Source organism: Lynx rufus, unplaced genomic scaffold, assembly GCF_022079265.1.
Source record: "Lynx rufus isolate CCGP_SWC_20201006 ecotype Redwood Valley unplaced genomic scaffold, mLynRuf1.p SCAF_6, whole genome shotgun sequence".
NCBI classification, from domain to species: domain Eukaryota; kingdom Metazoa; phylum Chordata; class Mammalia; order Carnivora; family Felidae; genus Lynx; species Lynx rufus.
In genome coordinates, this window is record NW_025814878.1 from 41,504,276 (window position 1) to 41,520,552 (window position 16,277).

The following is a 16,277-nucleotide window of genomic DNA, read 5'->3' on the forward strand; positions in this document are numbered from 1 at the left end:
GGACTTGGAGTGGATGGGCCTTTATGGAGCAGAACAATTTAATGTCTGTTAGAGTATATGCACAGAAGGATGCTGAGAATGCTAGTTTGGAGTCTGAGTGGGATAAGGAACTCAATTGCTTTGCATATAAAACCAGGGATGTTTTGTTGTAAAAGCCTGGTCCAGAGGAGAGAGGAAGGGAAAGTAGACTTGGCAACAACACAGGGAGCTCTGGACCTGAGGGTAAAGAAGGTTTGGGGAAATTCCCTCTTCAGGGTAAGTGATACTAAATTTCTAGGAAGAGAGATTTTTGATGTTTTTGAACTTGTTTTCCACTCTAAACTGTACTGAAAGCTTTATACTTCACAAATTTTACACAAAGTTTGGACTGAATTTATAATATTTTGGTCAGGTTGAAAATAAGAGAGTGGGGTCCAGTGTGGGGCAGAAGGGACCAGAGAGAACAAAGGTTTTGGGTGGGAGACATGGCAGACATGAGAGAATGTCTTTCCTTTCAAAGAAGAGCTGTGCTTTTCAAACGCAGTACCAGGTTCCCAGAGAATTGTGAGGCACTTGAAAAGCTACAGCACCCAGAGCTCCACCTCAGACCTGAGAGCATTGCCTCATACGCACTCTTCCTGTGCTTTCTTAACAAAGTTTGAGAAACAGGCCCCAGAGGAGGTTGAGAAGTGATGGGATGTGTGTGACAGGGTGGGTGGGGAGGGACTGTTTCCTTTCTCTTGGGCAGCCTTTCCCCATTGTACTTCTGAGGAGTGGGGGATGTACTTGGGCAATTGCTTTCCTCTAATTTTAAGTAAAAACAAGTCGGAAACTAATTTTTAGGTTTCAGAAAAATCCACCAGTACTGGCAGAGCCTTCCGTTTGTTTCCTGACAAATAGCTTGTTGACACTGAAAACAAAAGGTGTATTTTTCTGGCACCATTTCTGGCTCTCCTTTTGTTAAGAACAAGCCGCTTTGTGGATATGTTCAGCTTCTACCATTTCTTTTTTTTAATTTTTTTTTCAACATTTATTTATTTTTGGGACAGAGAGAGACAGAGCGTGAACGGGGAGGGGCAGAGAGAGAGGGAGACACAGAATCGGAAACAGGCTCCAGGCTCTGAGCCATCAGCCCAGAGCCCGACGCGGGGCTCGAACTCCCGGACTGCGAGATCGTGACCTGGCTGAAGTTGGACGCTTAACCGACTGCACCACCCAGGCGCCCCTGCTTCTACCATTTCTAAGTCCACTGGGTGGCATTTATGTGGCTTATAAACAACCTTCAGTTATTAATACCAGGGTTATTATTGGTAATTATTAATGATAGCAAAGTTTAGTTGGTAGCTGGGTGCACAGGATTAAATTATTAAAAAGAAAAGGAAAGAAAAAGAAAATGTGTGTGCCCATTCTGATCTTTGTGGACCCTGTCCCACCTCTTGTCTGTCTTGGGACACCTGCTTCATTTAAACCCCTAAAAAGTCAGTGGGACTAGCGCACATCTGTGATTGTAGCTGTGGACACACACACACACACACACACACACATACCCATACATCCTCATCCACATATATGTGTATGTCTCTGTGCTATGTATGGGTTAAGACAATAAGGCTTTGTTTTTCATTGTACGTTTGCCAAACGTGGAAGACAATTTCATTTAAGCATTTTGATTTTTGTATGGACTTAAGAGATATCTAGAAAGAAATCCTACCTCAACTATTCCTTTATAATCAGAAATATTATTTCTATTCTATGTATAGTTATTTTTTAGAAAAGAATGCTCTTCCCGTTAAACAGATTGCTCACTTTTCTTTGGCTAAAGAGCCATCACGCCCAAGGAGAGCCTTGGAGGATACTTGTAGCTTCTGGTGTTTTGCATTTCCATGAACATCAGTGATAATCAGTGAAATTGATGGATATTGTTTATTTCTTAACTAGAAAAAAATGCTAATAGATATTGGCCAAGCTGCAGTTGGGAAATCTGAATATTGTCTCAATCCTAGAGTGGATTACCATCCTCACTTGTCTACTCCTTTCAAAGATTCTATCCAATTTTTCTCCACAGCTGAATCTATTCTGGTTACTTTGACTTTAGGAACATACAGAAAAACCCTCTGGAATTCCCCTTGCCACATATTGCTGCTGACTAAGAGTGAGTTTTAAAATATAGTCTCTTTTCTTCTTACTTTGCTTCATTTTTTTTCTCTTTTGCACTTATCACCTTCAAACACACTGTATAATTATGCATGTTTTTAATTCGTTGTCTATGTTTCCCCATTAGTATCTGAGCTCCATAAAAACAGGACTTTTTGTTTGTTCCATTCACTGCTATATTTCTACTAACTGGAACCATGCCTGGCACATAGTAAGTGCTCAGTAAATAATTGTTGAATGAAAAATGAATGAGTGGAGGGATTTTACGGTGGTAGGCTGTGGTTATAGCTTTGTTACCAGCTCTTTCGTGAACCAGCAAAAAAAACCACTTAGCCTTATTGAAGGAGATGGGTAGTTTCTGTCACAGGCGTCACTGAGAATTTAATGAAACACGACTCTTCCCAGAGAATGCACATGCTCAGTAAAACACATTTACAATAAGTTTCAGAGGCTTACCCAGGGACCCTCATAAAAATTTATTTCTAGCTCTAAAATTCTGACCACCTCTCTTGTGTTCCTCCCATAGAATAATTCTTTCTTGCTCTCCCTTCCTCACCTTCCACATTTTCACCTCTTAAATTTGTTCACTAAACAATTTTTTAAAGAAGAGGTCAGATTTTCCTGTCATTTTTGCAGGTGTGCCCAGAACTCAAAATTCTTTACTGTTAAATCTTCGATGGAATATCTTATCTTGCTGAAGATATAATTCCCACATAGAGTTGGTTGTTTCTACATGGAATTGCCTATAAACATTAAAGAACTGGTTTTGTTTCTTCTTCATTTAATTGACCCTTCTCCCCTTCATTGTCCTTCAAGCCAATCTACTCATGAACACGTTGCTGGTTCTTCACCTGTGACATACCCTTGCCCTTCATTTCTTTGGATTTCTCATCTTTTCTGAATTCTTATTTTCTTTTTTTTTTTTTTTAAATTTTTTTTTTCAACGTTTATTTTATTTTTTTTGGGACAGAGAGAGACAGAGCATGAACGGGGTAGGGGCAGAGAGAGAGGGAGACACAGAATCGGAAACAGGCTCCAGGCTCCGAGCCATCAGCCCAGAGCCCGACGCGGGGCTCGAACTCACGGACCGCGAGATCGTGACCTGGCTGAAGTCGGACGCTTAACCGACTGCGCCACCCAGGCGCCCCAAGAATTCTTATTTTCTTTAAGATGTCTTCCATTATTGACACACTGTTGGTTGTTTATTTCTTGGATTGTAGTTCCCTTAGCACTTAAATGCTTTTGTTTCTGTCACTTTCTTTTTTATTTATTACTCAGTTGAAATGATCTTTTATCCCTCCCTTGATACTCTAAAATTTTCAAAGGAAAAGAAATATACCCTTCTTTTGTTCTTATGATTCTTCATCTGTTCTCCATACAGTTAGTATGAAATGAATGTTAATGACATATTTTAGCATATGAAACATTTAGAAAACTATATTAATATCACTTTGTAGGGTAATAAGAAGGTTAAGATACCTTCAAGATGTTTACTATCTTATTTAGAGTAAAGGGTTAAATGGGAGTACATGATGATATAGAGTATATAATTTTTTTAATTTTAATTTTATTTTTTAATTTACATCCAAATTAGTTACCATATAGTGCAAAAATGATTTCAGGATCATTTATTCCTGAATGCCCCTTAATGTCCCTTACCCATTTAGCCTATCACCCCTCCCACAACCCCTCCAGTAACCCTCTGTTCTCCATATTTAAGAGTCTCTTATGTTTTGTCCCCATCCATGTTTTTATATTATTTTTGCTTCTCTTCCCTTGTGTTCATCTCTTCTGTGTCTTAAAGTCCTATGAGTGAAGGGGCGCCTGGGTGGCTCAGTCGGTTAAGCATCTGACTTCGGCTCAGGTCATTATCTCGTAGTTCGTAAGTTCGAGTCCCGTGTCGGGCTCTGTGCTGACAGCTCAGAGCCTGGAGCCTGCTTCAGATTCTGTGTCTCCCTCTCTCTCTGACCCTCCCCTGTTCATGCTCTGTCTCTATCTCAAAAATAAATAAAACATTAAAAAAATAAAAATAAATAAATAAATAAATAAATAAATAAAGTCCTATGAGTGAAGTCATAAGATATTTGTCCTTCTCTGACTAATTTCACTTAGCATAATACCCTCTAGTTCCTAGAGTATATCATTATTAACCAATCATGAACAAAGTAGGCACATGAACTATTGGCTTACTAGACTCAACATTTGATCTTGTTTATTTTATGAAAAATCCCAAAGAGCAAGTTATTTTATAGATCTTTATTTTTTATTTTTTAAAATAAGCGCTATGCCCAACGTGGGCTTGAAAACACTACCCCAAGATCAAGAGTCACATATGGTACTGGCATGTGAACCAGCCAGGTGCCCCATATTTTGTAGATCTGTCAAGAATACTCAGTGGTTTAAATGAAGTGGGATGAGAGAATATCATTCATGACACTGGGAAATAAATTCTTTAAAATTAAGTGAATTAAAAAGTTCCTTTCATTTTTTTTTTATCTTGGAAGTGAGAAAGGAAGTGTTTCATGAGAGGAGATAACTAGTGGGTTTTTTTCTGGTAGGAAACTAAGTGGAGCAGTCACCTCTGAAATTAGTCCGCCCTGTAACTATTCAAAAGTCATACTCCTACCCAAAAGCTTATTCAAATAAAGAATTGCAGTGAACATTTGTGGTGTTTTGTGAAGTAAGGCATTTTCCTAAGCATTATAAAATCAATTGCATTTACTTCCTTTGGATGTGACAAAGATGGAAACTTCTTAATGATTAATGCTTTTATTTTGAAGTTTATTTATTTATTTTGAGAGAGACAGAGAAAGAGAGACAGAGAGAAAAAAGAGAAAAAATCCCAAGCAGGCTCTGTGCCGTCAGCACGGAGCCTGACACGGGGCTTGAACTCACCAACCAGGAGATCATGACCTGAACTGAATTCAGGAGTCAGACACTTAACCAAGTGAGCCACCCAGGTGCCCCATGACTAATGTTTTTTTTTTTGACTCTAATCCATATTTCTCTAGTTTCTAGGACAAACTATCACAAATGTTGTACAAAAACAAAGCAGACGGGTTAAAATTTACACTTACATTTCAGGCTTGATGATTGGAAATATCGTTATATATGCCCACACTTTATTTTTTATTTTAAAAGAGAAATCAATGTCAGCTTCCATTTCCTTTCACACAAACAGAAGACGGTTGTGAAACCAAAGCAGTACCTTGAGATTGACTCCCTATTTGAACTTTGTTATGTTCTTTATAAAAATTCAAGTGAGTCATTAAAAGTTTTTGATTACTAGTACTGGGAAGTGGGTTCAGGTTATAATCATATCCTTACAAACACATAGCACTACACTTTCCCCACTGGTGAAAGTACCAATTAGTTCATCTTACTTCCTCTCTAAAGAGTTCCTTCAAAATTCCCCTTTTATGATGACTACACAGGTGAACAATAGCAACAACAACAACAACAAAGCTTTATCATATGATCCACGCAAGGAGCTTCCTGGTTTCCATGTGACCGCAAGTCCTACCTCAGATATTGGAGGCGGCATTATCACTTTGTCACGCATTCTTTACATGTGTGCAGCCCTGATAGGCTTGTGTTCTGGAGGACAGAAAAATAAGCTTCATTTTCGATCTTTAGGTTCATAGGCAAATGTTTTCTTTTGGAGAAGACTGATCAGATTGGAATTTGTGGTGTGTGGCCAATTAACATTCGAATCTGGCCCAGAGCAGATAAGGCTTCTCCCCTAAGCACTTAACACACCAGAATTATGTGGCAAGCACAAATAAAAGATTACATGAACACACAGGCTTTATCTAGTTCAACATTCAGTATAAACCGAAAGACATATAAAATCCCCACATCGAGGTACAATGTATTAATTGTTTCATCAACAGGCATTTATTTAACTATTCTAAAAGGCGTATGTGATGTTCTCAGTTAGGCTTTGTGCCCAGGAGGTCGTCAGCCTCAAGTGAACACAGAATAATCTTAAAAAAAAAAAAAAAAAAAAAGGAGCTATAGCTTTTGTATGCTACATGCAAAACCACCAGAAGGGTAGTCAGTGAACACTGTGGGGATTCTGGGCAGGCAAATTTAAGTGATGCCAGTACAAATAACCGTAAGAGTAGAAGTTTAGCTAGATCTAAAGAATTGATGGTGGGGAAGATACTGTGCAGGAAATGGCTGGTGTCCTGATGACAGACTGAAATTCCAAAGCAGTAAGGATTTTATTCCAGAAGCAAAGGGAACCCTTAAAGCTTATTATTTTTTTTTAATTTTTAAAATTCATTTATTCTGAGAGAAAGAGAGAGAGAGCACACCTGCATGTGCAAGTTGGGGAGGGACAGAGAGAGAGAAGGGAGAGGGAATCCCAAGCAGGCTCTGCGCTGTGAGTGTGGAGCCCAATACAGGGCTCGAACCCACAAACCATGAGACCATGACCCCCCCGCCCCAACAACTTATTAATGTGTATACATTGGTGAAATGTACCAGATCATATTATCAAATGATTAATCTAGTGGTGGGGGCATGAGCAAGGGGGAAGAGTCTGAGATAATGCATGCAACACTGTAGCAGCAGTTCCTGGCTCCCTGTACCTGATCAATAAGCAAAAGCTGTTAATATGAAAGAGAACAAATAGTAAAATATTGCCGTAATCTAAGTGGTGATGACAAATTGGACAAAGGTTGTGATGAGGGAAATGAAAAGGAAGGAATGAATAACAAAATACATATGAGCATTATTTATGTTTTTCTTTGCCCTTCTCATGCTTGTGAGTGGGAAGAGAGTGTCAGGGCTCACTTGCTGTGAGCCAAGAGGGATGCTGAGCCTAAGGAAGGGGAGGGATGTGACTACCTGGAGAGGAAGGAACCGCACAGAGGCTTTCCTGGCAGTGTTGCTGAAACCCACATAGATGCAGGTGAGTCCTATGGAACTGCCATAACTCAAGGGACCATGGATCCAAGCCTTACGTTTAGACACAATAAATGAATAAATGTGATTATGATTATACCCTGCAAACTGTAGGTGTTTTGCAAAAATGTTAGTGTCACTGATGTCCCCCAAGCCACACTGGTGAAGATGATTGGTGGTTTTCTCCATTGTCACATGTGTAACTGTGAGGACAACAAAAAGACAGACCTAACCGCGAGTTCCCACCTGGGCAGTCCTTTCAGGTGACTTTCCTCATGGGTGGATAGGCCAAGCTGATCTACCCATTTCCCTTTCTGCAGTTTCTGGGAGGATACCAGTAGTAGTCTGGGGAAGGTTTTACAAACTTGTTTTTTTCAGGGTCTGTTTACTGTGGTGTAAGGCCACCTGTCTTGGCTGTAAGGGAGGCATTGGGAAAAGAAATTATATGTTAAATTTTGTAAATGTTAGCCAGCAGTTATTGGGAATAGGTTTTCTCTTTTTCCAAATATAGGAAGAGTGGTGCCTGACTGGCTGCTTCTGTAGAGTATGTGACTGTGGATCTTGGGGTCATGATTTCAAGCCCCACACTGGGCATAGAGCTTACTTTAAAAAATGTAGGAGGAAACTATCACCATTTGACTGGAATTATGAGCGTGCTAGATACCTACTTTGTGCTAGTCACTAAGGCAGCAGAGTGGACAGAATAAGACTATTAGAGGAAATGAAGAAATATTGACGGAGGCACCACATCTGTTTACATGTTGATTTTCTTAAATTTTGATTGACATCTACATTATCTAATATGTTGATATTAGGTAACAATGCATAAATTCTGTTTTTTTAAGCCTAATTTTGTCTTTTTTTTTGTAAAATAAAGAACCTCCAGTTATCACACTATAGCTTTAGCCTTTTTGACTTAGTAAAATGGCCTACTGCCACCTGGTGGCAGCGTGTCCTAGTCCAGAGAGGACAGGCAGGACAGAAAAATCACTTGGGAGGAAACTTCCGATACAAACACATCTAGAGAAGTGAGATCACGTTCCCATATTTACTCATGTTTCATCATGACCTCAAACCTAACATGTCTAAAGCCAAATAAATAATTTCTCCCTTAAATTAGTTTTCTTAAAATAGGTGCTGTTTATCAGGCAAGAATGCGTCCAGGCATCAAACAGTCTACACACATCGTTTTTCTTACTTTCAAAACAAACCTACAGGGCAGTTACTATTATTCTCACTAACAAATGACGAAATCCAGGCACAGGGAAGTTAACGTTCCCAGTGAGATGCTGTAGCTCTTAATCATTATCGTCTTGTGCCTTTAATGTGTTGCTGGGCGCATTGTTCTTCAGCCAACCATGTTTGGAACCCTGGGGTCATGTTTGCTCCTCCGTTGGTCTCACTGTTCATCCGTAAGCACTTGTCTCATACTGATTTGAGATTTTTCTGCTATCAGTTCTAACTGCCAAAGTTTCTGCTTCAGATCTTTTATAGTATGTAGTTTTTATAGCATGTTCCTGAATGATTTTCTTTTTTTTTTTTCTTTTTTTTTTCTTTTTTTTCAACGTTTATTTATTTTTTGGGACAGAAAGAGACAGAGCATGAACGGGGGAGGGGCAGAGAGAGAGGGAGACACAGAATCGGAAGCAGGCTCCAGGCTCTGAGCCATCAGCCCAGAGCCCGACGCGGGGCTCGAACTCCCGGACCGCGAGATCGTGACCTGGCTGAAGTCGGACGCTTAACCGACTGCGCCACCCAGGCACCCCCTGAATGACTTTCTTAAATTTTTTAAGTGAATTACAAAATAATATAAAACAATATATTATTGTAAATATCCAAATTATGGAGAAGAATGCAGAGTAAAAAGTGAAAGTTTTTTTCTTTTTTTTTTTTTGCCATCACTTTTGTTATTGTTCACTCATCTCCAGAGCAGTAAGCACATGTAATTTTTGGTTTTTAAGATATAAATAAAATTAATATTTTGATTACTCTGCAGCTTACCCCTTTTCACCGAGTAGCATGCCTTGCAGATCTTTCTGTGTCTGAGCTACAGAATTTACACACCATAGACACTGGATAAATGTTTACAAAATAAACCTTAGACTTCAATCACATACTCCTTTCATCCAAAATAGACATCATGCTTTTCGCTCCATTTTCATCTTGTTGAAGCATTTCCTTCCCCTTTTTGGTTATTCTTAATCAAGATCTCTTTCATGGCAAGTATGGCATAGCAATACAGGTTAGTTGCATTAAAGATCAATGAAATGTGTGTGCCTGACTGTGTGTAGTGTCATTTTATTGGGTAATTTTTCCCATGTAAACCAAACTCTAACTTATTATTTTCAGCTGTCTCATATAAATTTTTAATTTTTTTTTACTATTCCTATAACTCAGTAGTTCTCAAATTTTACTGTGCATCAGCTGCACCTGGGGATCTATTAAAACCCAGATTGCTGGGCAACATCCCACAGTCTCTGAATCAGTAGATATGGGACGTGCTTGCAAATTTCCTTTTCTAACAAGTTTGCATGCTGATGCTCCCGATCCAGGGACCACACTTGGAGGATCGCTGATTTGTAAGACTCTCCCTGATCAGTCCTAGGATATCCTGATCCCTTCTCTGCACTCACTGTTTACTGCACACAAGAACTACAGCTGAAAGTGCTGAAAGTGGCTGTGGCGGACACGCAGGGCTGGGGTGTGCGTGACCTTCCAGGATGGGGCCAACAGGGACTCTAATGTGCAGAACGGAGAATGACAGTTCTGCCATGGGCTCAAACCACAAATTAAGGAACAATTCTCCCATGTGCAGATGGTGGAAAGAACTGTCGTTTTCCCATTAGTCTGTGCTGCAGCACATGCTCTTACGATCCAGTTTATAGTGGTTGCGTCACCACTGAGTATGAAAGATGGCATTGTAATGCAACTACATGCAGAAAACAATTGTTTTATTTATATTCACTTCCTGATGGTAGCCGGCCAAATAAAATTCCAGGTATTAACTGAGTTGATGGATCCAATCAAATATTTACATGCATTTCATTGTTACTGTGGATTCAGTGCTGGTGTGATTTGCCTTGTAAAATGAGTGTACCAAACTATTATTCAAGAATCTAAAATTGGTGACATATAAAAGGATTTTTCAAAAAAAATTACTGCAGAGTTCCTTTCTATAAATGGTGTAAAATTACTATATCTTTAACCATTTGATTTACAAAAACTGCTTATTTGTACATATATTTTTTATTTTTATTTTTTATTTTTTAAAATTTACATCCAAATTAGTTAGCATATAGTGAAACTGGTTTCAGGAGTAGATTCCTTATGTTTATACATATATTGGGCAGAGAAAATACATCATTTACAGAATTATCCAAAATACAAATGTAATGTATGTATCTAAAACATATAATGGAATATTTATTCTTGAAAATAATGAGATATATGAGACATAATCCTACTTCTAAGAATTTAATCTGCTAGATAAATTATAATTCTTGTAAAAGTTTAAATATTTACATTTAGAGCAAACATTTTAATGTTGATGCCATAATTAATGCACTCAGAATCAGGAAAATGCATTGGGGTTGATCAGTATATTTGACCCATGTTGCTAATGTGCATAAGATATTTGTGCGAAGAAATGTCGCCATTTCTGGAAATGGACTAAAAAAATACTATTACTTATTAACTATTAGCTTTCGTTAAGCATTCAACTGTCCATAAAAATATGTAGTGTTTTTTATGTGTTGACTTAAACTTTATGTAAATGGCATTGTAAGAGTACGTATCATTCTTCAACTCCCTTTTGTCCCTGAACAATTTACTTGTTTTAATTACTGTGTGGTATTCTGTCTTATATCTATAGCCAAGTTTGTTTATCTATTCCCTTACAGTGGACATTTAGATTGTTTCCAATTTTTCAATGCTAGAATTCTTCAGTGAATGCTGTCACGATTTATTTCCTTGAGCACATATGGTGTGTAATCTAGAAGTGAAATTGAATAGTATGCGAATATGTAGCCTTATTAGATATTGTCAAATTGCTCTCTGGAGTAGTTGTACCAGATGATATTGCATCTAGTACTGTATGAAGGTTCTTGCTTCACATTTTTTTCCAATACCTGAATGTAAAAGTTTTAAATTTTGTCCAGCTCGAAGTGTGACATTTCATTGTTTTAATATTTAATATTCCTAATATTCCTAATTATTGGCACCGATAGAGACTGTGCTTCTTTTCTTATTTTTATTAGTAATTGGGTTTTCCTTTTCTGTGAACTGTACAATTATGCTATGCCAATTTTTCTACTGTTTTGTCTCTTTTTAAAAAAATATTGATTGTAAGTCTCTTTGTAATCTGACCACTATCCCTGTTCTTGGTTATATACTTTGCAAATATTTTCTCCAGGTCTGTGGCTTGTATTTTAATTTTGTTTCACGGTAATCTTGCAGTTGTTGAAGTTTTTGTAGTGTAAGAAATATTATCAATCTTTTCCCTTAAGGTTTTTATGTCTTTTTCTTTTTCTCTTATCTAAGAAAACTTCCTTAGTCTGGTGTCCTCAGAAAGTTTTAAAGATTGCTTTTTGCACTAGGTCTTTATGTAGGACTATGTTGTATGTTGTAGGTAGCATCAATTAATTTTTTCCATATGGATTATTTGTGGCACTGGCATTTGTTATTGAATAATCCATTCTTAAAAAATTTTTTTTAATGTTTATTTTAATTTTTGAGAGAGAGACACTGCGAGCCAGGAAGGGTCAGAGAGAGAGGAAGACACAGAATCCAAAAAGGCTCCAGTCTCTGAGCTGTCAGCACATAGCTCGACGTGGGGCTTGAACTCATGAATGGTGAGATCATGACCTGAGCTGAAGTCGGACGCTTAGCCGACTGAGCCACCCAGGTGCCCCTGAATTATCCATTCTTTTACCTCTAATTTGTGTGTTTGGGTCTGTTCAAATTTTTTTAAATTAATTAATTAATTAATTTGGTTGTTGTTGTCCCATTATTCTATTGACTTATTTCTGCAGTTGTAGAAAAGCATGCATTTTTTAATTTTTCTATGAATTTGTTACATAGCCCCTTGGAATGTTTCCATGCCTTCTATAATTTCAGTCAGGTAAACAATAGTCTGTGGACATCAATTTGGTCCTTGCTGTTGAATCAGTGTGGCAGTCATTAGTGTAGTCTACCAAATGATTCCAGCTCTCTTGCCTTCTGGGAAACAGTGGGATTGCATTTCCTACTCTCTTTGCATTTGGGCACAAACATATGACTTATTTGCAATGGCTTCATTCTTATGTAGAAGCTTTAAATAGAAGCTCCAGGAACCAGCCTGTGATTTGCCACATGTTTTATCTCCTGCCTCAGCAATGTGGAAGCATGGAGATGGAAATGCCCTGGTAGACATAGAGATAGACACAGAGTAGAGCCCCAAGTGACCTTTGGTAGACATGCAGCTGAATGAAAAACAGATCTTTGTCATCTTAAGCCATGGAGATTTTTTGGCATTGTTCATTACTCCTATGAAACCCGGTATATCCTGAATGGTATAATTAATACTGTGTAATTAGAAACTTGATTGGCAAAATGGTAAACAAATACCTTGGCTTTGTCAGGTAATGATTATAGTTTAAGGTCTCTCTTTTCACTTCCTTTCCCCTCTTCCTTCCAATTGTATCACCCTCAGTGCACTCATACTCCCCAATATCCATGACATGTCAAACCAATTGGAGCCAATTTCTGATGGCCTGTATATCTTCTAACAGCCTACAGTTCCTCACACAGCCTGTATTTCTTCCTTCAAGCCTATATTTTCTCTCTTTGAGTGTCTACATTTTAGGAGATGGTACCTGAAGGGGTGCCCGGGTGGCTTAGTCGGTTGGGTGTCCGGTTTTGGCTCAGGTCATGATCTCATAGTTTGTGGGTTTGAGCCCTGCCTCGGGGTCTGTGCTGACAGCTCAGAGCCTGGAGCCTGCTTCGGATTCTGTGTCTCTCTTTCTGCTCCTCCCCCACTTTCACTCTGTCTCTCTCTCTCTCAAAAATAAACATTAACAAAAATAAGAAGATGATACCTGAACAGATAAATGTTTTGTCTAAAATCTTAGATGATAAAGTTCAACTTTTTGACCCTAGAGTGGGAGGTCATTAGTGAAAAGCATATTTTCTCAGCTTCCTCTTAGTATCACCTTGGTGTCTACCGACTTGATATACATCTTAGACTGGCTGTCATGTTAAAATCCATAATTCTTTGCCAGGGTTGCTCACATTCACACATTTGTGTGTTCAGTATCTGACTCATATTTCTGGAATGTTCAGGATAGGAGGGTAAAGATAAGAAGTGGGGGTGGCACTAAGAAGACACTTCCCAGATGGAAGTATCTTTTTCACATAATCTCTCCACCAATGAAAATTTCCTTTATATTTGATAAATTCCTCCTAAACATGCAAAATCATTGCATCTTATGGTAGGTTTAGGTAGTAATGGATGAGGGGAGGGAATTAATGTCCAGAAAACTACGTTTTTAATTGTCTACACTTTAATGTGAAATGTATGAATCCTTTGATTGGAATGTTTGCCCCCTAACACCTAGAAAGTGTTGGGTGAGGCAGCGAACAGTTTGATGGTGATGATGAGTAATTGTAGAGCATGGAACCCAGCGGGCTCAAATGGCAGGCCCACCCTGGAGGCTTTGGATTTGACAGAAGGAGGACACATGACCTCTCAGACAGAATGCAGATGTGAGAAGGGACGTGGTAGCAGGCATCAGCCAAATTCCTACTTTATCATTTTTAAAAGAGTCCTGGTGAGGGTTACAGACATCCAGAAAAATCATCTCAAGTATCAAAAGCTACCATTTATACCTGTGATAGTTTCACTAAAGAATACTAAACATTTCTGATGTTAGAATACTTCTTGCCAAACTTCCTGTTCTTTAAAAAATAATGGTTGATTGGTTAACTAAAGTTTACATCTGTTTCTTTTTAGGTGGTTCTTTGGAGCAATCAAGAGAACAGATGCAGAAAAACAACTATTATATTCAGAAAACCAGACTGGTGCCTTTCTAATCAGAGAGAGTGAAAGCCAGAAAGGAGATTTCGCCCTTTCAGGTATGGGCATTGTTTGTGTGATCTAAATATGGGTTTGAGAGTCTGTAGTCATGAACCTGCTGTGTGAACATGGACAGGTTAATTTGAAATTTGCCTTATTTCTTATTTTCATAGTACCAAAATTAAATCTGAACTACCCAAGAGTAATATAGAAATTAACAAACAGTTTCTAACTATGGATAGAAGTTTCCATATGAAATGAAGATTAAATAGGTCTGGCTGCATTTTCTCACTTTTGTATTATCTAGGGGTTTCTCCTTCTAGGGAAATGATAAGCAAAAAGTAGAAACTACATTGTTGTCAAATTTGATCTTTCCACAATACAGTTTCAATTTTTGCATTTCATTTGTCTTTGCCTGGTCGATAGAAAATGAATTGAAATGTTGGATACAAATGCATTTGGTTAATCCCATGACTTGTAAAATTTGGTCAAATGTAGTTTTTCAGCTAAAGAGTCAAATACATGTTGACTTTACATTGTCTTAGGAAGGAGGAAAGGCCTGAGAATTATCTTTAATAGTTACAGGTGCTAATATGCATGTTTCTGCTTTCATGAATCTGTCTCTCAGTGTAGGTTGCAAAGGTATTGAATGTCCTTTCTTAAAGACCATTTAGACTCATCTGTCACGTGAGACTTTTTCTCTCCTTGCTGTGCTCTGACCTCTGTATTGTGCGGGCCCATTGTATGTTATTATGCCCTTTAAAGTGTGTACTCTGTTTCTCCAACTAGACATAAACCTTTTGGCGGAAGAGATTTTGCCTTCCTTTATCCTGTTGGCCCTGTGGTAAATGTTTATCATATCTTATTGTGTCTGCCTGGCTCACTGAGCTGGAAGTCAGCATGGCCTTCATGGTGCAGTAGTGAAGCAGGCCCTGAGCCCACGTGTCCTAGGAACTTTGATTGGACCTGAACTCAGGCCAGTCTATATGTGTTTGGTCCCCAGTTTTCTTCCTCACACCAGGAAGTCCCAAATATTAGGGCAGATGTATTGGAGCTGGAAAGGATTAAGGACAGTGGTGTTGAGGCAGTTTTTTTTTCAGAAGCTCCATCCTTCAGCCCCTGCCTATTCCAGCATCAAGTTAATATGGTGTTCTCAAATTGTTTGGTTCCAGCTCCACCCCTACTTAGTTAGAGGATGCTCTTCTGGTTACTATTTTTGAAATGTACCCAAGTAGGATGAGCCTCTGACCTTTCCAATCTTGCTTATATCTAAGGTAATAATCAAAGAATTTAATGACTGGTATAGGTTGGGCATTAGCCACTCAGAATTGATGCCCTATCAGCCTGTGACTTCATACCAGTGCACACCTATATATACCCAGCTGACATAAGTGAATATTTTATTAGGTATAATAACTTTTTTCTGATTATGAAAGCAGTATAAACACTTTTATATGAACTATCTAAAATAATCTAAGATATCATAATCTAAAATATCACCTTCTGAAGATATATTTTTAATATTTGAATAGCTTTTATGGCAAGCTTTTTTCTGTGCTTAACCTTTAAACATATTTATTTAAACAAACACACACACTCATATTCAGAAAATAAATTGAGATCATCTTGTACAGAAAAATATGTATAAATATATATATGTGTGTGTATATACACACCTATTTGTATGTGTACAAACTCACACAATGGTTCTAGGCTCCATTTTTCTTATTCTTTCAGTATCCTTGAATATTTTTTGCATGTCCTTTAATATTCGTCTATTTTATCATTATTTTTAGAAACCCTGCAATCTTCCATCGAATGGGTATCTATTGAATGGGTATTAATCTATTTCATATTTTGTATATTTTCATTATTTTTAGTTATTTTGCTGTTATGAAATACGATATAGTGGACATCCTTATAGATAAATATTTGAAAATTTCCATGAGAATATTTACTCAGAGGAAGAAAAACATGTCTTTTGGAAATCTCTATGCTTAATGATAAGAAGAGATATAAGAGGATTTCTCATTTAAATGTATCCATGTTTGTTTATTTGGCTTTCCCAATACTTATATGTAAAATTAGGTAATCATTATTTGGCTAAAAGCGAGATTAAATGCTTTAGATTAGCATTAAACACAGAGAAGAATATTTCTATGAGGAAAACAAACTAAAAGTA

At 37.9% G+C, this 16,277-nt stretch overlaps 1 protein-coding gene across 1 annotated transcript in view; it reads left to right on the forward strand.

Moving 5' to 3' along the window:
* FRK (fyn related Src family tyrosine kinase) overlaps positions 1 to 16,277 on the forward strand; it is a 105,679-nt gene that overhangs the window by 36,411 nt on the left and 52,991 nt on the right. Inside the window, exon 2 of the mRNA XM_047102488.1 lies at positions 14,033 to 14,154. Within this exon, the coding sequence (XP_046958444.1) occupies positions 14,033 to 14,154 (122 nt within the window). The remainder of the gene's footprint in view (positions 1 to 14,032; positions 14,155 to 16,277) is intronic.